This window comes from Penicillium macrosclerotiorum (assembly GCF_028827735.1).
Source record: "Penicillium macrosclerotiorum strain IBT 26536 chromosome Unknown utg000002l_segment0_segment0, whole genome shotgun sequence".
NCBI lineage: Eukaryota > Fungi > Ascomycota > Eurotiomycetes > Eurotiales > Aspergillaceae > Penicillium > Penicillium macrosclerotiorum.
Genome location: NW_026643082.1, coordinates 2,021,118 through 2,042,821, shown reverse-complemented (window position 1 = coordinate 2,042,821; position 21,704 = coordinate 2,021,118). Strand labels below are relative to the sequence as shown.

Here is a 21,704-nt window from a genome sequence, read left to right as displayed (position 1 = left end):
TTTTATTATCCTGGGTTGATTGGCTGTTGTGAGCACCAGGCTAGTGTATTATTCTTTCTTCCTTTCCTGCGCCGCTTTCTTCTTTGTCTCCAGCAAAGGCAAATCCATCCAACCATCTTCGAAAATAACAAAACTCAAGACTTGAACAGCCTTTGCTCAAAAGCTACTATGGGTGGGTCAACCATATCTTGAACAAAGGGTGATTCTTCCCGATTTCCTGCTAGCCATGCGATGCCTGAGCATCACCCAACCTCTTTTACCAGGGCCTTCAACCAGTCTATCAGTATTACGTTTCTACCTACAAGCTTACTTTCACTCAATCGTTCAGAAATGAAATAAATCATATATATGGCATCTGAACTTAAATATCTATGATACAATTTGTATCAAGATGTCTAGCTATCGTGATTGACCTAAAGTGCACAGGGAGTGGTTTCGGATCTAGATATAAGCAAAGCTTGGGCAAAAGCAAGCAGGAATAGAAAGAATATTTGCAATATGGTATTGATATGCTTGAACATTCGTCACAAGCGAATTTTGATATTCAATTGTGATTTATACGAACAGATCAGGGAGCCACTTTTGCCATTGCTTCAGCCATAGTTCCACAAGACCCTCGTCGACTGGCTTCAGACTGTGCAAAATGGTACTGTCCCGCTCAGCGTTGTGCGTCTCAAGCACCAGTGGGGACATGCTCCCCTCTTGCAGCATTTCTGTAAAAAACTCCAGCAAGTTTACGGCGGAAACACCATCAGAGAGGGCTGGCTTGGAGAGCATAACTGTCTCTACACTCGAGATCCATTCTTGCATGGTTACAATCTGAGCATTACAGGCCTTGGCTACAAGGCCACTGATCGTCTTCCATTCTGTTGCATGTGGATTCTTGACATGGTAAACGGTTAAGCGGGGTAGGCTTTTATGGATACGACTTTGAATGATCTCCACAATTGCTTTTGCGGCGGTATCCTGTAGAACTTTAGAATCATCCTCAAGGGTAAATTGAAGGGCATAAAACGGGGATACTCACAATTGGTAGCCAATCTACCTGAATGGCCCCAAGACTGTCAGGTAACTTGCTCAGCATCTGAGACGACTGTACTAAAGTGGGGAACCAATCTCGAGGATTCCACATGCCAGAAAGGGAGCTTGAGGGTCCTCCAAGTTGGCCGATGCGATGAATAGCCACTCGTGACTTGCTCTGCATGGAGGCGATGCCGCACATCTGTTCGGCTACAAACTTAGATTCACCGTATCCTTGTTGCAATACAAAAGAAGCATCATGCAGGAGTTCTTTGACAAAACCAGTAGATTTTCCAGTCACGACCGCCACAGAGGAAATGAAATGAATCTCAGCAGATCGTGTCGAATGGGAAGCAAGTTCTAAAATGCGTCTTGTCCCTATAATATGTGGCTTAAAGCTTGCCACCGGGAGATTGAAGCTTACATGCCAAGCGTTGTGAATGATTATATCAACACTCTCTCGCAGTCGGCTGTACGGTTCGGCTTCCAGGCCAAGGAATTCTGCGTCAAGGCGGGTATGGAGAAAGGTGACGCGCTCCAATCCAGCTTCTGACAACCCCTTTTCCCGAAAGCTGGATTTTTGCCGTGCGCCCGCATTATGAGCTCGATTTAAACAAAAAACGTGGTTGACAAGGGGGCTCTGCAGTAATGAGTGTAGCAGATAGCTACCTAGTTCTCCTGTTGACCCAGTCAAGGCCACGTTGATGCCACTCAGGGGAGGGAAACCGGACAGCTCTCTGACCATAGTTGCAAGTTGCTCATCTCGAGAACCAAAAGACAGCGAATCTGATTTTGAAATATTTTCCACGGACTCTCCTTGTTTTAATTGCGCATAGAGCTCTTGTGCAATCCTTTTTGGATTGCCAAATTTGTACAATTGCACAGTAGTCCATTTGAAAGGGGTTTCAGTGGGCTGAGCTATTACCACCTCCTGAATTAATTTCACGATTTGCATAGCCTGAAGAGAGTCGAGCCCGAGACCAATGAGATCATTCTCATGACTTCCGATATCGAAGCCTAAAATTCGAGAGATTTGATTTTCTAGCCACTGCTGCAGTTCGGGCAGACTGTACAGGGCGACATCCTTGCCCAAAATGCCAGGCAGGTCGCTCGGTGTATTCTCTACATAGAGCTGATCGAGAGTATCCAGGTAGGTGGACTGTATGTCTTTGCGGCGCAGAGTTCCTTTGGGTGAAACTTGAAAAGGCTTCTCTGGAACTGCAAATGCGATGTTACTCTCGAGAATCTTACCGTGAGCGGGCAGCTCCGAATTGGCGCGCTGAACCGCGGGCAAGATCTGTTCCTTCAGCCAGGCTTCTGTCCAGCTTGACGGGAGCTGGTCCCAATGGGGCTCAATGATGAGAGAGGGATGAAATCGGTCCTGGCCAAAAATCGCAGCACTTTTGACCCAATCACTCGATCGAATTTGCTGTTCGGCATCAATCGGATTAAACTTCTCACCGTTACTCAAAACTATTATATCATCTCGGCGCCCTTCATACTTCCACAGGGTAGGTTTTGAGGAATGCGGCTGAAAGAGATCTCCGGTCCGATATTCGTCAAGGTCTGGCGCTGTGTGGAAAATTCCATGGAAATGACGCGTTTCTTGCCTAGGAATGACGAGCTCGTAGAGTCCCTCCCCCCACGCTGTCCATTTTGATTTGAAAGTAAGGATTCCATTCCATATATTCCCAATCATTCGGATCTTCACATAAAAGGGTCGGCGTATAGGCCGTCTCGCTGCTACCCATGAGCGTCTGGAGACGGAGAAGTCGGAATGCTCGTTCTCCAGCAGTTGTGGAGAGAGGAGCTCCGCCATAGTTGAGTGATTGTAGTTTAGATAAAGATTTTCGACCTTTCTCTGAGCTGCTGAGCTCTTCTAACACCCAAGGGGCCATCAGACCCCATCGTGGGGTAAAGGGACTCGTCATAATTTTCTCAAAAACATCATCTGTCAACGGCCCATCGGGAACAAGTAGAAATGGGGTCTTAAAGAAAATACACTCCATCATGCATACAAGCCCAATAAAGTGGAAAAGAGGACCATACATCAAGCGAGTGTCTCCCTTATGATTAAGGAACATCTGCGCTGACTTCCGCCCCACAGGAATAGGCAAATACTGCATGTTATCTATTGTTGACAGATAACCATGACTTAAATGAACTGGTTTAGGGAGACCAGTTGTTCCAGAGCTGTGAATTATGATTGCCGTGCGATCTTCATCGTGTTTGAAAGTAAGCCTGCTGGGATACACCGGGCTATGCTGTTCCGCAAAAACCTCTGCGAGAGGTGCTATGCTCCAACGCCGAAGCGAAATATCCTTGCAGTTGTCAACCAGTTCATCTAGCGCTTGTTTTAGCTGTAATTTCTCGGCGCCATCAACAACAATAGAGCAATTTGTCGCTAAAAGAAGGTGACGAAAGGCCGTTTGAGAGTTTCTCGTAGAAAGAAGAAGCGCCTACTAGTTGGCATTTAGAATTTGCTCTGAAGGATTCCTCTGCTTCACTCGCAAAGTACCTACTACATGGCCTAACTTGGCGCAAGCTAGGATAAAAGCAGAATATCTGAGATCGTTTGCACCGACGTAGGCTAGAATTTGCGACGTTGAATCACCGTTCAGGCACTCGTTGATCCACCAAGTTAGACGATTCACTGCATTTGCAAGTGACTGGAAAGTTATTTCGTGCCATCCATCATCCACCTTATGGGACTTCGCATGGATACAGTATAGCTGACCTGGATTGGACACAGCTAGCTCGTCAACTAGGTTGGGCAGCAGACGCCCCTCAGATCTAAAAAAATCCATAATTTTGCTTCTTGGTGATCAGTAGGAAGAAAGAAGAATTAAGCCGTCTTTTTCGTTTGTCGTATTCAAGAGTAAATGAATTGCCATTGTTGAGGGCGCAGCTGCCCTTCAAATACCCGATGTTGATCATAGGCAGCAAATCTGAATTTACCCCCACCCGCCTTCAAACCAGGAGTGCATTGCATCCAGGAGTCGCCTTGTCATCTTGTTGAAACCAAAACGTCAGTGCGCATTTGAATCCCGGTCTTTCACGCCTACAGCCTACCAGGTTAGGCAGCGCCCATCTCATCCAAGCTCCGGAATTTTCTACATCCGGATAGCATTCTGTATCTAAGCGCTCCATTCAGCCCTTCATTTTGGAATTACCACCTCAATAAGCAATTTTCAATTCGCAGTGAAGTAATAGAAGTGCAAATCGGTAATTTTGCTAGGAAAGAACCTGTTTTCTTTTTCTCCGCTCTACTGCATGCTGAAAGAAGCGAGCAGTGCGGTCATTGCAAGAAAGAATCATCCTATCACGTCCCAATAACTACTTCGCCAAATGAAAGAAGACCGAAAAGCCTTGTGTTACAATGCAAAATAGTGGAGCAACGCAGGTAGAATGAGGCAGTGACACTTACTATGTTAATCCTATTGGCCTGCCGATGCTGCAATGGGAGCGATAGGCCAGGATAATACTTCCAATATCGTCATGAGTCTGCCATGCAAGGCGCCAAAATGGGATCTTTAGGAAGAATCAAGAACTATGAACAGGTTCCTAAAGTTCGGCTGCTTGACTGAAAGCGTTAAGAGAAGCCAACTTCGTATCGCCTCCATTACATCGGTAGCTTGTTGGGGCTGTGTTGGATAGGGGCAAATTGTGTAAATACTAGTACAATATCAATCCCATTTGTAAGAGAATTTTCTCTCTATCTCAAAGCAAGATTGATTGCAACAATCCTCCTTGTTCACGGAGGCTTGTTGTATGGTCGTACGTGCGTTTACCGTGTGCGTCACATCTTGAACCAGGGTGATCTACGGTAAGCCTGACATGCAGGCAGGATGAGACAGATCAACAAACAAGGCAAACCACTACACACCACGATCGAGTGGGGCCTCCTAAAGGGAAGCCGGCATTGCCTCCCAAAGAGGAGATAGACACTGTTTGAGCGAAAAGAGTGTAGGGGTGGTATTTCTCCCTATCGGAAATTTGAAGCTATATATGTCAAGACTGTGTGGTACGAAATATGTTCTCCTACCGGAGACAACCTATCGTCGGCCTTTCCTCCACTACAATATGTACACAAACAGTAATATAAGTGTCGGAACCTTGGAATAAAGTATGAATTAGTCCTTTAATTAATCAATGGGGCCTTCACGTGGATTTGAAATGTGTAACCTCAGTCCGTATAATTCTGAATGAAAAGCAGTGTGGTGCTGTAGAGCTGGTTTAGCATTGACAGCCTGAAAACCCGGAAAAAAGTTGGTATGAATGAATTCAATGATATTGGTAAGAATTTCCTCCACTTTTACCGGCAAATAAAGATCAAGACACACGCTAAATCAATTCGAGATACGAAAGGTGGAGAGACCACAGCATCATGCAGGAATATCCGCCTTTGTTCTACTACGCATGGTCTTGCCACATGACATGGCTTCATGCATGCTAGCATGAGTGCTGCATATCGCAAATCATTCGGACCAATCTTAGGCGAAGACTTGTTGCTCATTCTGGTCGCCCAGATTCCAGTCAATTTACCAAGCCAATCAATCAACAGTGTGAGTGAATTGCTGGATAGAGATAGAGTATCTATTCTTGTCACTAGCTTGTGAGATTGGATGGATCCAATGCAAAGAAGTACGAGAATTTTGAGTTGACTCATCCAGCACATGTCTCAAAAGCCGGCCTTGGCTTCTCTACAATCCAAGATCACATCGTTCAAATATATGATCTATCCGAAATTCTACGCACTGGGTGGCTTTGAGTAATGATTGGTGCAATGTGATTGTAGAAAGAGTTCCAGACAATCGATAATCAACAGATTCCATCTTCTCTAGCTACTCAATATACCTGTATTCTAAAAATATCATGTTATACTGTAGTTCTCTAAATTGAAAGACAGACACAGCATGAGTTTTTAATAAGTGGGTAGTTGACTTTGCGCTATTACCCACTCCATAGCAGACAACATCCGGCGTGCCTCTGGTCCTGATCTCGGAACATCATGCCCTGCTGTATGCTCAAATACCCGTTGCTTCCCGGACTTAAAAAATCTCTCCACCAGGAAACCACTGTCCCGTATGGCAGGGAGCTCTGTCTTCCCACGTACATGAAGTACGGGGAGTTCAAGACGAATATCACATATGTCTGGGTGCAGCATGGATGGGATTTTGGACAGTGGCCGATCCAAAAAATAGCTGCGCGACTCATGTGTGATTGTTTCAGTGGCGTCCAGAACAGATACAAGGAAGGCTATAACAGTACGCGTTTCAATAGGAAGCTGGGCGATTTCTTCGTCTCGACAGGACCGAATGCGTGCCTCATCTTGAGCAGTGAGAGAGCCAAGCAAAAGTTGGTGATATTCCAAACTAGAAGCCAAAGGTACTGTAACGGAGCAGAGAATGACAAATTGAAAAGGAAGAATGTTGTTTGGATACGCCATCTTCTGCTCAATCAGATAGGAGACGAGAATAGATGCCCCTTGGCTGAAACCAAAAGCGCCATCAAAAGGACCTTTTTGAGAAATTGTCTCCTCCAAGAGAGCATGTGCTGCATCTTCGCTTTCTTGATCAAAATTGCGAGAGTAGCAGAAGTACGGCTCAGGGAAATAACCACCAATATCTAGGGAAACGTCTCTATAATTAATGATTTTTGAAGAGAAATGTTCAGTGCGTCGGTCAAGTACTTACCGGGTGCTGGTAAGCAGGCCTCTTCACCACCCAAGTAGTGGAACTCCCAACTAGCGTCTGCTGCCCTTGCCAAAGCAGACATTTGGTATTTCATAACATCCGGGCTTGTACCATGACCGTGAAGACAAAGAATCCGCATTATTTTAGTTTTATTCTCCAAATTTGTGGAAAGGATTGATCAAGGACAGAGTGAGAAAGGAAGAAATAAAACTTAGCTCGTGCTGAACTTGAGTATCCACGGGAAGAGCTAGAAAACTCACTCAAAATGGATGACCATCAAATTTGGCAGGTTCCATGGACCGCAATAACGTGAGCCATATACTGCCCATGCCCGGAGTTAATCTCCAAGTGTGATGCAAACAAAATCATTGCAGTACGTCCCATAATGTAGCCTTTGGGCAATCTGCATGCGTTGTAAAACCAACAAACCGGTTTTTGACAGTAAATGCGACCACCTGCGTCTGTCAAATCCCTGTTGGAATTGCAGATCACTACCGAATTTGGCTTCAAATTTCGTAATGATCGATAACAATTTTCATATATGACATAAACTTATGCATCATTGGCTACTGAACCTGGGCGCTCTACAATAAGCCTGATATGCAGGCAAGATGAGATTGATCCACGAACAAGCCAACAAACCACCGCACACCACGATGGAGGGCGGCCTCCTAAAGAGGAAAAAGGCATTGTCTGAGCAAAAAGGGTGAAGGCGTAATATTATTCTTATCGGAAATGTGAAGCTATATCAGTAAAGGCAGTGTGCTATGAAACATGTCCTCCAATCGTGGCACCTATCGTAGGCATTTTGTCCACTACACTACGTACTCCATGAGTTTGCTCATCCATTCAGGGTTTGAATTCAAGTTAGAATCAAATAGCTTCATAATGAAGGCAAAATAGATTCAAGCTAAATACAAATGAGCGGGATGAAGTTCTCAGCAGAAATGGGTGAAATTGTCAGAATCAAGCACCTGATAATGCTGTCCGCCACAAGTTTAAGAGGTGTCCAGAAAGTTCTTTCTTAGGCCATTTAATAAAGACTGAGATGAGGGACAATAAAGACAGTTAAGCGTAGGATTTACTCGATTTCATTCACATGGTAGACGAGCTTGCAGGCCCGGACCTTACCTTCCCGCAAAAGCTTCAGCCCTTCAAGCACACCTTCGAGACCACCAGGTTTCACATGATACCGATGGGGGTGGATGCAACGGGCCTGGAGCAGAGTTTCGACTTCCTCCGTCCATTGCATCGCAAATTGTAGATCAGAAGATTTGCCATCGATCACTTTACCTCCCAAATGGTATTTTTCACCAATCATGGCATACGCCATTGACACCTGGGTGTCCACATCTGCACGTGGGCAACGTACATCGAGTAGGGCAGCATAATTTCCTCCTGCAGATGAGATCGCATTGGCGCAAATTGCGGCCGATTGCGGAGTTGAGATAGTGTCGAAGGCGAGCTCTAATGTGTCATCTGTCTCGTCACGAATTCGATCGCCCACCTGAGGGTCATGATAGTCGAAGACGATATCTGCACCTAGGTCGTACATGTATGACTGGTTAATCTGCGAGCAAGTGGTCACAACACGAAGACCGGACAGTTTAGCGAATTGAATAGCCAGCGAGCCGGTGGCTGTCGCACCCCCGTAGATCAAAATAGTCTCGGCTGGATCTTGTACCGAGCATCCGTCAGCTAAACCTTCACATTGCGGCATAGGTAGCTCCAGGTGTTGGTAGAGATTTTGGCCCACAGTGGTCAGACCCACACCCAAGGTTGATGCAGCGTCGAAGCTCATATAATCAGGAATGCGAAACTGGATATCGCCTTTGGCAAGAACGTATTCGGAAAAGGCCCCACTCTCAAGCCTTACCGGATTGCAGCCATGTACGAATCCCGCCACTCGGTCACCCTTCTTCCATTCCTTGCTGACGGTAGCGCCGATAGCTTCCACAACTCCCGCATAGTCACAGCCGGCGAGGGTATCAGTACAGTCTTCCAGATAGATATGTTTCCAGTCTGTGGGATTCAAAGCTACTGGAGATAATTGATGAGCAAAATTCCGAAAGCCAGGTTTGTTATGTCAAATCTTACCAGCTTTGGTCTTTACCAATATATAATCGTCGGGAATCATAGGAAGGGTGATAGACTGCATCACCGCATGGCCACGGGCTTTTACAAGGATAGCACGTATGGTAGACATGATAATTCGTTCGATATGAGGCAGAGACTTCTGAACTAAATTTTGGGGGTTTCAACGGAGTCTATGACTGCTCTCATAACTCAAAATGATGAGGAGGTTTGAGCTCTTAAAACATCAAATTATGTCACTTCAATGGGATAATGATGATATCCAAATATCTCGCAAGGTCGATCGACAAGCGATTGCAGGTCTTCATCATCCTCTCCTGCAGGTGCGGAGTGAACGCTTTGATGTATGATGCTGCTCTTTCCTTATTCATGTACACATTCAAGATGAGCTATGAATCAGATGCCTGGGTAATCTAAATCATGATCCACTTCACTTATCAGGTCATTTTTTCTCGCGTGAGATGCGGTGTCGCGAAAATGTGGACGACGGGATCGTTACTAGATAGAGCGAGATTTTCATGCACGTAACTTGATCAGGCTCTTTGTACATATACTTGAGATAATTTTGGTGTAACCTATGTCTAGGCATTTATGCATACAGGAATAATTTTCCGGGCTCTGATCAAGTTTAGGGAACGTCGAAACCTTCTATAAGAATGTAGAAGATGAGATCTCAGCAGCTAAAATTTCGACACAACAGGATTTTCTTTGATTAAGAACATATTTTAGATTACTTTTTTATTTGTAAGGATGTTCACGGAACAGAAAGAGGAAGCAACATACCCTGAGCCGATCGCAGTGATTGGTATGGGTTGCCGCTTCTCGGGGGAAGCCTCGTCTCTGGAGGGCTTCTGGGATATGATACGAAAAGGTCAAACGGGCCATTGCAAGGTTCCATCGAGTCGATATGAAGCATCGGGTTGGCATCATCCTAGTCACGATCGTAAGGGAGCTGTAGGGTATCACCCTGTCAATGAACATATAGTGAACTAAAACTGAAAATTTTATCATCAGATCAACCATGACAGTGGATTTTTTCTGAAAGAAGACCCTTCACGTTTTGACGCTCCATTCTTTTCAATCACTGCAAAAGAGGCAGCTGGCATGGACCCAGTACAACGGCTCCTCCTCGAAGTTGCATATGAGACATTTGAGAATGGTGGGTTTGATATCTTGATCTATTCAAGGGAAAATAATCTTTAAGACTAAAATTTCGCAGCTGGAGTACCCATGGAAAGTCTTCCTGGGAGCCGAACTGCTGTATTTTCTGGGTGCATGACGAATGACTACGAGCTACTGTCAACCAGTGACATGCATGATATGCCACACAACTCAGCAACAGGCAACGGAAGAACCATGCTTGCTAATCGCTTGTCCTGGTTTTTTGACCTCCGAGGCCCAAGTATTATGCTCGATACAGCCTGTTCCTCTAGTTTGACGGCTTTGCATCTGGCTACGCAGGCTTTGCGGGCCAATGAGTGTGATGCGGTGAGTCGTCCCCGCGGTGTGATCCCCTTAATCCGAAAAAGACCGAACTAATAACGCTGCTGGCGGTACAACAGGCTCTTATAACGGGTGCCAGTCTCATTCTTCACCCAAACTTCACACAGCGACTCTCCTATATGCACATGTTGAGTGCTGATGGTATCAGCCATTCTTTTGATCAGAAAGCAAATGGTTACGGACGAGGTGAGGGCTTTGGCGCATTGCTACTGAAACCGCTCAGCCAAGCCCTGAAGGACAAGGATGCCATTCGTGCCGTAATCCGCGCAACTGGCGCAAACCAAGATGGGCGTACCCCCGGTATCACCATGCCAAACCGCCACGCACAGGCTGATTTGATCCGAACCGTTTATGGGCCGGGTCTCCCGACTATGCTGGAAACCACATACTTTGAAGCCCACGGAACTGGTACTGAGATCGGTGTAGGTATAACCCAGAAAAATCAACCTGCATAACGCTGTCTGCTACTCAAAAATGATGCTAACTTATATTGGTCCCAGGATCCAACTGAATTGTCAGCGATTGGGGAGACTTTCGGGGCAGCCCGGTCTGCTGATGATCCGCCCCTGTATGTTGGATCAGTAAAAAGTAATATTGGACACACGGAAGGTGCGGCTGGTGTGGCGAGTCTGATCAAAGTAGTGCTTTGTCTTGAGAGGGGCGTTCTTGTTCCCAATGCCGGGTTTTCTGAAGTGAATCCAAGGATTCACCTTGACGATTGGAAACTTCGACTTAGTAATGAGTATATTCACTGGCCCTCTCATCTTCCAAGACGTGTAAGCGTCAACTCATTTGGCTTTGGTGGCTCTAATACCCATGCAATGATCGAGAGCGCCTCGGAGTATTTGGGATCTATCGCAGAGCCGCCTTCAGATTCAATGGAACAGGTCCCGCAGGTGGTTGTGTTTTCCACTTTCGACAAGGCCGGTCTTGATCGAATGGCCACCAAATGGACGTCATTTCTGCAAACACGGCTCGAGGCTGGCTTTGATGAGCATCTGCAGAGCATGGCCTATACTATGGATTCTCGCCGCTCCAAACTGCCCTTTCGTAGCTTTGCAGTCGCTGATTCTGAATCACAACTCTGCGAAGTATTGAAGAAGGGTCTACCTGAGTTTCCGCGTGCGAGTCGGAGCACAAGCTCGAATTTGGCATTTGTCTTCACTGGACAGGGAGCACAATGGGCGGGAATGGGCCAGAGTCTCTTGAGAATTCCAATTTTTGCAAAGAGCATGGCTCGTAGCCAGGAAATACTTACGAACGTCGGATGCACCTGGGATTTGATCGAAGAAATCAAGGCAGACGCCACCTCCTCGCGCATAAGTCAGCCCGATCGGAGTCAATCCATCTGCTGTGCCTTGCAAATTGCCCTGGTTGATCTCTTGGCCAGTTGGCAGGTGCATCCACGCGCGGTAGTTGGACATTCTAGCGGTGAGATAGGTAAGCAAGCTCGATGTCCAAATCATCACTTGGGATCAAACGCTAACAAATCAAATAGGAGCAGCATATGCAGCCGGGTTTCTTACTCACCAGGACGCCATCCGGGTTTCATTTTTCCGAGGTGTCCTCTCTCTGCGAATCGCCCAAAATGGAAGGCGAGGCGGCATGCTTGCTGCCGGAATCTCCGCCACCGATGCTGACAAGTATCTAGTCGACGTTCCTTCCGGGTCTGTTGTGATAGCATGCGTCAACAGTCCAGCAAGCATCACTCTCTCGGGCGATATAGATCAGATAGACCTGCTGGAGAAGAGAATTCAAGCGGATAAATGCTTTGCACGCAAGTTGCGCGTCGAGACGGCGTATCATTCTCCGCATATGCACGACATCGCTGATGACTACGAGGCAGCTCTGAAGGAGATCGTACCTATGGAGGGTCGCCAAGGTGCAGTTGAGATGTTCTCATCTGTTACCAAAGAGCCTGTACATGCGAAAGACCTGGGCCCAGCCTACTGGGTGCGCAACATGGTCAGTACAGTGGAATTTGCCTCTGCAGTGTCGCAGTTGGCTACAATGACCGAGTCTCGCAAAGGACGTCGTCGCGCAGCGGCCGTGAAATGGAGTTTTTTTCTCGAACTTGGCCCGCACGAAGCACTGAAGGGGCCATTCACTCAGACCCTGCAGTCTATTGATAGCACTTTGGCCACACTTCCATATCAAGCCTTGGTTAAGCGGAATACAAATGCCCTTCAGACCGGTCTTCAGGCGGCTGGGCACCTCTGGAGTATCGGCACAGCCATCGACATTGAGGCTGTCAATATGAGCGTCAATCCTACAGACCCAAAGACACTTACTAATCTCCCATCATACCCCTGGAATCACCAATCTTCATTCTGGCATGAGCCTCTGGCTTCAGCTCGGCTCCGTCGACGTAAAGAGCCCCGCCATGATCTATTAGGCATTCCTTGGGAGTATCAAAATGATCTTGAACCCCAGTGGCGTAACTTTTTGCGGGTTTCTGAGATGCCTTGGTTGGCAGATCACATAGTCGCTGGATCCATCATCCTTCCAGCTGCTGGCATGGTTGCAATGGTCGCCGAGTCTGCACGTCAGCTTGCAGAGACTTCTAAATCGCTTGAAGCTATCGAGTTCCATGATCTTGCATTTTTGCAAAGTGTCGTCATTCCGGATGATGATCGTGGCCTCGAAACAGTCTTGCACGTGGCGCCGCATCATAGTGTTCCTGGATGGTTTGTATTTGGAATTTTTTCCCTGCCCAAGGAAGCATCCTGGATCAAGAATGCAACCGGTGCGTTTACCTTACACTATGATGATAGTGGTATGCCGATTCATCCGGAAGACTGGAGTCACATTGTCGAGGACTCCAAATATAGTCGAGCTGCTGCCGCCAACAGAGAATCCGACGGCGTCTACGAATGGCTCTCTAACACCGGAGGTGTCTCACTAGGCTCCACATTCAGATCCATTTCTAATATATCCTTCTGCGAGAGTGGGCGTCAACTGTGGATTGACGGCATTGTGCAAGACACGCAGCGAACGGCGCCTTATGAGCAAGAATCCGCCTACTTCATGCACCCCACCTCTCTTGATGCCCTCTTGCAGGCGGCAGTCCTTTCTTGCTCAGATGCACTTAGCAACCAGAATGCCAATATTCCGATCGGTGTTGATAGGCTCTACCTTCCAACCAACTTGGACCTTCGATCAGGCGATCGTTTCACTATTCATACGACAACAAGATTCCAAGAAGCCGGTTCACCGCGATCAGACTCGATAGCCTCCAACCCTTCCTGGGACTATCCTAGTGTAGTGTTGCAAGGTATCCGGCTTGGTCGTGTACCAATCGCAAAAAAGTCCTCTGAAGACGCTGGTCAGAACAGTACAAGCCAGTATTCAACGATAACTTGGGCAGCGCATCCGACCTCATTCGGTGGGGCAGGGGTAAGCCAAAATCACACCGGCTCACTTGAAGATTGGATCCATTGCGTCTGCCACACATATGGCGATGCTAAAGCTCTTATAATCATTCCTCCGAGTGAGAGCAGCGACGTGATAAAGAGTTTTCACTCATTTTTACCCGGCGTTGGGCATCGACCTTCTTTGCAAGAGCTCGTGGTCATTATCTGGGGACCCGATGCGCCGACAGAGTCTCAGACCATCAAGTTGCAAGAGTTACTACCCGGCGCACAGGTGCAGCATATCGAAAGATTGCATGAACTCACTACATCTTTACCTGATGACAAGCTATTTGACCTCGTCTTCGTAGACCACCCAGGTATTTGCAGTTCCCCAAGTATCGAAGATAATCTTTCGTCAATCTCCTTGGCCACGCAACCAAATGCATGTATGGCGTTGAGCATCTCTTCTATTGATAAAGATGCTGCAAATGGCATCACTAATACCCTTGGCTGGAATTTTGCAGGTGAGACTCAGGATGGTCACTTCGTTCTCGCTTGTCGAGATATGGGCCCTATATCTCTTGATTCCACCATATTTTTGCTCGCGGCAGACTCAACGCAACTGCCAGACGCACTCAAATCCAGCTTGGAGCAAATATTTGCCGCAATGAGTATTCAAATCTGTCATGTTACATTACCAGAGATTGGAAGTCTCGCTGGCAAAATGGTCATATCCTTGGTAGAGTTCGAGCGCCCCTGGGTCTCTTCCTGGACTGCCAGCTCTATGACTCAGTTTCAGGCACTGCTACATGCCAATTATGTTCTATGGGTCTCTCCAAGTTCCACCTCGACAATGGACGACAGTGCTACCGGATTTGGTGCAACGACAGGTCTGCTTCGCACTTTGAGGAACGAGAAACGAAGTGTACTTTTACCACAGCTACAGTTCCACCCACTCGATGAAGCCAGTGTTGATGTATTGGCTCAGGGGATACTTCAAGTGATGAAAATGACGCTAGGACCTCTAACTCGGTTCAGTCACGATCTGGAGTACAGGTTGCAGAAGGGGCGACTCATGGTGCCAAGAGTGGTTGCTGCTGAGCAGGTGGATGAGGCAATGAGTACCTTGTTACATGGTCCGCGGCCAGCTCTTGGTCGCTTAGTCGATGATGCTCGCCCACTGCGCTTCGATGTGAATTCTCAAGACACCCAGCATGCTTATTGGTCGGAGGATTCAGCGCTGGCTGCTGCCCTCCCCTCGGATCACGTGGAGGTGCAATTGAAACTACAGACTATTCCCCCGGTCAAAAACTCTGTGGGCTCTAATCCCGAGGCACTCCTGCATGCAGTCGAAGCCGTCGGCACTGTCAGGGAGCTCGGAAGTATTGTTAAGGGAAATATCCTGGTGGGAGATACTGTTATACTGTTGTCGCCTGCGATTGGGTCAGAAATAGGTTTCTCGACCCGTGTTCGAGTTCCTGCTTCAGCAGTTATGAGACTACCGACGGGACTCAGTCCGGAGCAAGCAGTTTCAGTGCCCTTAGCATACACGCTTGCCTATATCTGTTTGTTTGACACCGCACGCTTCGGGCCTGATGATTCGCTTCTGGTTGTCGGATCTATTAGCCAAACACTTTTGGCCATTTTGAACAGTGCCCTGATGGTCCCGGGAGTCCAGATTTTTGTGGCGACGACAAGTGCTGAAGAGCGTGACGAACTGGCCTCTCAATATGCCATTCCATCCAATCACATCATGATCATACAAGGTGGCCTTGATACCAAAGTCATGCACATGACCAATAGCAAGGGCATTACCGCAGTTATTTCATGTGTCAGTGGCTCACCTGGTCGCCTCGCTGCTCGTACTTTGGCCTACGGAGGCCACTTTGTTGACATCAGTGGCCAAATGAAAACGACAGCTCTACCTAGTTCTTTCATCGAGAGATCTTGCACATTTTCCGTCGTCAACCTGGATGTCATATTGCAACAGCGGCCAGAAAAAGCCTACAACTACTTTCGTCGAGCTTCCAAAGCCCTGTGCTCACACCACTGCCTTAAACCTGAGACTGTCTTTTCCGTTGCCAACTGGAGTGATGCAAAAGGCCATGCCCTGAAGACAGGATCTCGCGTAATCATCGACCTCAGTGGGTCTGGTGAAGTCCTTATTGAGCCTGTGCGAGTGGCACCTTTCTCTCTACCTCGGGGATATACCTTCATCTTGGCTGGCGGTCTTGGCACCCTGGGCTTGGCACTAGCTGCTTCGCTTGTTGAGAATGGAGCCCGTCATATTGTATTTCTTTCTCGCTCCGGAATCGTTCAAGATGAGTTAAAACCAGCCGTTGATGGCCTCATAGGTAAAGGTTGCCGTATTGATATCATGCGCTGTGACATTTCTCTGGAGGGCGACATTCAACAGCTACTTTCACAAGCCCGCAGGCATCAATGGCAGATCAAGGGTGTTCTGCAGTGCGCAACAGTGCTTCATGTAAGTAGAGAAATTTTTCAGGAAACTTACATGCAAGCTGACATTTAGAAGGACTCAATGTTTGAAAAGATGTCATTCGAGCAATGGACTTATTCTACTCAGCCAAAAATTTTGGGAACATTCAATTTACACCAACTCCTGCTGAGCGAAGACTTGGAATTCTTCATTACACTTTCGTCTGTTTCTAGTGTGATTGGCAACATCGGACAATCAAACTACTCCGCAGGGAATTCATATATGGATGATCTGATGGCCTGGCGCCAAGCTCACGGGCTCCCTGGAAATAGTATCAATATCGGTCTAGTCCCCGATGCTAGTGGAGTTGGCGATGTTTTAGAGTCACCGGACGAGCGTCGCCGACGATATAGTCATTTGGAAGGCACAGAAATTCTCACGCATGAATTGCAGACACTTCTTCGGCTAATTTTGCAGCGCCAGGTGTCTATTCCGGCACAAATCATCGCCGGAATGACCGACACTTTGCCTCGTGACGGGAGTGTTTCTTGGCATTACGACCGCAAGTTGGATCATCGGATCCGCTTGCTCCCATTAGAGCTTAATCAGGGCGCTGAACGGACTAGTGGCCTGCTCAAACGATCTGGGTCTATTGATGAGGCCACCAAGGTCGTCGTTCAAGGAATGCAGGATTACCTAGCCAGCGCCATGGCGGCTTCACCCGACTCCATCGACCCGGAATTACCTCTCTCAGCATTAGGTGGTCAGTTCACCCTTTTTTTTCATTTTTCTCTTTTTGGTGGTGCTAAAATAGCTGTAGTGGATTCTCTCAAAGCAACCGAAGTACAGAATTGGGTATCGCGGGAGATGGGGGCTGAGTTATCGTCGTTCGAGTTCTTGGGATCGCATTCGGTGAGAGCTTTGTCAGAAAAAATTGCCCAACAGAGCCTTTATGTCGTCGTTTCATAAATGCGTCATAGAAAGTGAATGATCAATCACTACCCATTAGTCTGGTCACAGACTCGTATTTACAGTCTAGTGGATCAATTTCGCAGACGATATGCAGGCTATATCACATATATATTCTCGGTTGCATACAAATAGTGTGATTAATTTCCTTATATGAACCTAGAGCCTTGTCAAGGTATATTGTGGCCCAGTTGCTATTCCCATTGTTGGGCTGTCTTATGGCGCACGCACGTGAAACCGCCGTGAAGCCTCGGCGAAGTCTAGTACTCACTAATAGTGCTAACACCCAGATTTTCATTTGCACTCAGATTTCCAATTTTGCCTGTCTGTCTACTGTTTCAACGTCGCCCGACAATATCTGTAACGGAGTGTCACCTTCCTAACGCACTTCCTCGGCTCCTTTCGATGCTATATCTTCTTCTTATTAAACGAGGCTAAGGTTGCACCTCTCTGCGAACCAACCAGGTCCAGCCGAGGTGGGATATTATGGCTGCTAGGCAGGATACATAGCAGTAAAAAGAAGAGAAGATTTCTGACTGTCTGCCCTCTGCGAGCGGGGTAGTCTTACATACATCAACCCTGAATCATGCTGCTGCAGGCCACCATCTCCCACATGACAATATTTACAAGATAAAATCTATAAATAGGTCCGATCACCTGTAAGTTTAGTAGGCATGATTAGACGGTGAAATGCTTCTCTTCTCGAGACCCGGAGCCTTAATAGTATGCCTTGATAAAAGTGACATGGCGCTAACGCTTAGCCTCTAGGAGCTCATTAGCCGTTAAAGCTTCTTGAGGAGTTAGGACTATATATACCGTAGTAGTAACTTCTATATTACCAGTGATAATAAAGACCGTACTTTGTAGCTATGAGCCCTAGGTGGATAAAGTTGCAAGTAGCCAACTGAAAACAATCTCGAAAAGAACTATAATTAGGCTCTTAACTACTGCGACTAGCAGCGAAAACGTAAGCTCAAATAATCAAACAGCAAAGAGAAGCAAATATAAGGATCGGCATGGATTTCGTAGTTTCCACGCATTGCGCGCCTAGCTGATGAAGCCGTTCGAAAGCGATAGTCATTAGTAGGTTCTCAGTCTCATTGCCATGCCACTTATCCAACGATTTCCACTATGCATATACTGTTATATCAGTTCGAGAATGTAGATACGTCTTTTGACGAGCTCAGATATCTCGCAGTGCCTCTTCTAGATTGTTGCAATCTATAGCGATGGTGGGCCACTATTTGAAGCATTTCACAAAGCTTCACAGGTTGTTAAAAACCCCCAGCAGTTAATAACAATCAATTCCCAGACTTCATTTGATCCAACTACTGTTCAAGCTGTAGCAGTATCATGGAGCATAATGCAATTGTATCCTTTACTAAAGTCATCCATCACTGTATTACCAACACACCGATCTGTATTCACCCCTTCGAATAGAAGTATAATAAGCCCTTCTTGTTCTAGGAATTTCTACAAGCCTAAACCAGGAATATAAAGACCTGGGGCGCGGTTGTTACAAAGCAATGCTTTCATTTTGAACTTTTCTACCGTGCTTCGTTGACTACCGGTCTGATATTCTCTGTCTCGGTGTTCGCAAAGGCCAGAATTCCAGGATCTGCGCATGATTACTTATCCGCCTTGGACAATCTGATTGTCTCTCAAATCAACAGTGCCGAGCTCGTATTGGTATTATTGTTATGTAGTAAATAATCTATCTCACGAAATCCTTGGAAATTCGGCCACGCTTCAGGCAATGAATCGATCAATCCTGTTGCTTCTCCCGATGTACCAATATTGCTCTCGTACCCGTCGCAGGAACCCTATTCAAACGGCCTCCTACCATAGTGCTAGCACAGAGCGTATCAATCGTTTCATAAACATATTTCTTAAAATGGGTCCCATAGTGGTGTCGCATACACGTTGTTACGATGTTGCATCAGAAACAGCGTCTTTAGCGGAAGATACAGTATCAGAAGCGGCCTTTTTAGCATCTGAGGTGGCTGATATCATTGATTTATAAGCATCGGTCACAGCACTTTTGGCATTTGAGATTTTTTTGTTCACTTTCTTTTTAGCAGATTCATATTTCAAATAATATGAATACGCAGTACCCTTGCAACTCGTACCAAACAGGAAGCACTTAATGTTGTCCCCTTTATTGAGAAACGCACTCCGCGGAAGTAGGGACGACTCAGGCGTAGGCAGAGCCAAAGCCGTGGGTGTAAGGGCAACAAGGAGGAAGAAGTTCTTCCAAAACAGCATTGTTCTCCTGAATATACGGCTACAAAGGAAGCATTGTAGGGGTTTTCGGAAGCGGATTTTCTAGAGATTTTTTCTGGACGGATTGGCAGACGTCTAGTTTCGAGGAGGAGCTGGTCAAAAAAGGCTACGATGCCCACAGGATTGTCCGCTGAAAGCGCTCCCAGGACATCACCAACCAGCTATATTTCCGGTCAACGTATCCTCTATGGAGAGGGCTCCACATAATAATGAAAAGACCGTCCATTCAGATCGACAGGCGAGTCCGGTAATGCGGGTCCACTTGTCTTATCTCGCGCTGGCGCTATTGTAGTTGTGTAAGGATGCGATGTGGCAGGCACCAGCCACTCAGGTATTCATGGGGGATGTTGGCTCTCCACTCCGCTATTCCGGTCACAAAAATACTGATCCGCCGTTTGGGCTGGTAGAATTCCGAGCGAGATTTGCAGCGAGGGGTCTCTATCAGCGAAAGATCAAACTGATGTTTAGTCCTTAGCTATTAAATCCAAGAATCGGGCGATCTCTAAATCGAGACCATGGAAGTCCATACTACTTTGATATTACTAATCATGGTTTCCGGTAGTATGGTGATAATAATTGACCGTATATCATTATATTCTCCAACTAAAACGCTGCTGAAACAGCGGCTATTATATTGAGTATTGAGTGCGAAGACCCTGCGAAAAGGGGCGGGGCGGGAGGGGGCGGGCGCTCTCGTATTCGATACGAGGGTAAATATGAGCATTCTCGTTCATCTCGCCATAAGTCGCTGCGTATGTCCGCCAGGAGCACCACCGCACATCCACTACATCGCGGATGATTGCGATATGGATGATCGCGTCGATACTCTCCAACGCCTTATACACCCAAAATTATGAATATTTTTTCATTATATTTCCACTAACCCTGCAAAATTACCCGTTATAACAGGAGGGGAAGCACTGTCAAAGATCGAAATATGGCAGTCTTCGCACTTAGGCGATCATATGTATAATGGACTGTTGTTTTCCTCCGATTCTTTGGTCGAAGATTTTTGCCAACCCTATTTCATTAGTAAGTATGATCATTTATGCCTTTGTAAATTCACTCTTTCAGATTATCTACCCTGGAAAAGTCATGTATTGCAGGGATTTCTGCAAGACATTCGGAATCTGAAAGCCTCAAGGGTAGATGTGTCTCTTAGGCTGAAGTCATTATTCTGTGGCCTGCCTTCATCTTTTCCTTTCTTTTCTCACCACTTTAAATAAAAAGTGAGTATCACCTCTTTTTTTAATACCATTTATTTTATGTCCCTCTTTGACACAACGATGCGGGATTGCACATTCAAAACTGCACAAATCAAACAAGCAATATAGCTATACCTGGGGGACAAGATTCGCGCTTTGAAAACAACGGAAGATGGTAAAGGCTACTGAGAATATTGATCCCGAAAATCCGGTCAAGCTAGTATCGGCATGTCCTAGGATAGATGAGGAGAGGACTTAAATTTTCCTTGCCACTTCGGCGTATCTTTTCCATATTGAGCGAATTTTAACTAAATCAATTCTTCTTCGACGGTATCTAGTCTTCGAAAACACTCTCCAGGCAGTCTCCCGGATTTCGCATTGAGATAAATACCATAAACTCAGGCGAGAAGCGTCCCATCATTAAACCAGACTCGGTATCAAGAAACAGACATTCTGGACATATTGACAATATATAGCAGTCTTAGAAGTTTCGGGAACTAAGACGTGATAGGGGAGGAAAGGAGAAGAGTGAGTGAGGAGAAGCAAAAGAGATAGCCGGGGTTTGGGATGATGAAAGGGAATGGAAATATTTTGTACGGGCAATGGATGGTTCAAAGGTCGGATCAATGCTTGAAAGAGGTACTAGGCTAAATATGTGAGTGGGTCGACCGCTTCGGGAATTCTGTGCTCTCATCTTACTAGTGAACCATAGAAGCTTGAGGGCGGAGCGAATTAGAAATTTAGAGCGCGGTTTATGTCACTCGCTTGGCGCGAGGCATATAATGATCTAATAATGAAATTTAGTAAAGGACCCGCTCAATTCTGAAGTTCTCCAGCCTCTGATTCCCGTAGATACTGATGGATTTTATGCTTTTTCTTTAGCTCATTTCTTCCTTACTGGTGAAAGTACTTAGATAAGTACTTGCGTCGCCCTAGCTAGAAAGTTAGGGGCTTTGTCGAGAGGTTCCAGGAAGCGCTGTAACTGCTTATCGGTCATCATGGTCTAATAATCCTTATTTTTTAAGAGTATCAAATGGTGTCTTTATGAATAACGCGGACGTATTCGGGCCATCCTATATTATGAGCTTTCGTAGAAGCTACGTACTATAAGCCTATCACGATAGACGCATTTATCTTAAGC

The 21,704-nt window shown here is 46.4% G+C and overlaps 4 protein-coding genes across 4 annotated transcripts; 1 reads left to right on the top strand and 3 right to left on the bottom strand.

Annotated features, from left to right (window-relative positions):
* Nucleotides 1–555: 555 nt before the first annotated feature.
* Nucleotides 556–3,827, bottom strand: N7462_001864 (NRPS-like enzyme; the record flags this gene model as incomplete). The annotated part of the gene is given in 4 exon segments (XM_057073590.1): nt 556–966; nt 1,028–2,656; nt 2,667–3,479; nt 3,543–3,827. 4 exon segments carry the CDS (start codon nt 3,825–3,827, stop codon nt 556–558), a joined length of 3,138 nt encoding a protein of 1,045 aa, XP_056937231.1.
* Nucleotides 3,828–5,944: 2,117 nt separating this feature from the next.
* N7462_001863 (uncharacterized protein) lies at nt 5,945–6,855 on the bottom strand (the record flags this gene model as incomplete). Its single annotated transcript, XM_057073589.1, has 2 exons — nt 5,945–6,648; nt 6,717–6,855. 2 exons carry the CDS (start codon nt 6,853–6,855, stop codon nt 5,945–5,947), a joined length of 843 nt encoding a protein of 280 aa, XP_056937230.1.
* A 942-nt stretch (nt 6,856–7,797) lies between these two features.
* On the bottom strand, nt 7,798–8,922 carry N7462_001862 (zinc-binding alcohol dehydrogenase family protein; the record flags this gene model as incomplete). Its single annotated transcript, XM_057073588.1, has 2 exons — nt 7,798–8,756; nt 8,814–8,922. 2 exons carry the CDS (start codon nt 8,920–8,922, stop codon nt 7,798–7,800), a joined length of 1,068 nt encoding a protein of 355 aa, XP_056937229.1.
* Nucleotides 8,923–9,717: 795 nt separating this feature from the next.
* On the top strand, nt 9,718–17,075 carry N7462_001861 (type I polyketide synthase; the record flags this gene model as incomplete). Its single annotated transcript, XM_057073587.1, has 8 exons — nt 9,718–9,753; nt 9,825–9,969; nt 10,030–10,298; nt 10,373–10,735; nt 10,814–11,753; nt 11,812–16,151; nt 16,203–16,869; nt 16,927–17,075. The coding sequence occupies 8 exons, from the start codon at nt 9,718–9,720 to the stop codon at nt 17,073–17,075; spliced, it is 6,909 nt and encodes a 2,302-aa protein (XP_056937228.1).
* Between the last annotated feature and the right edge of the window lie 4,629 nt (nt 17,076–21,704).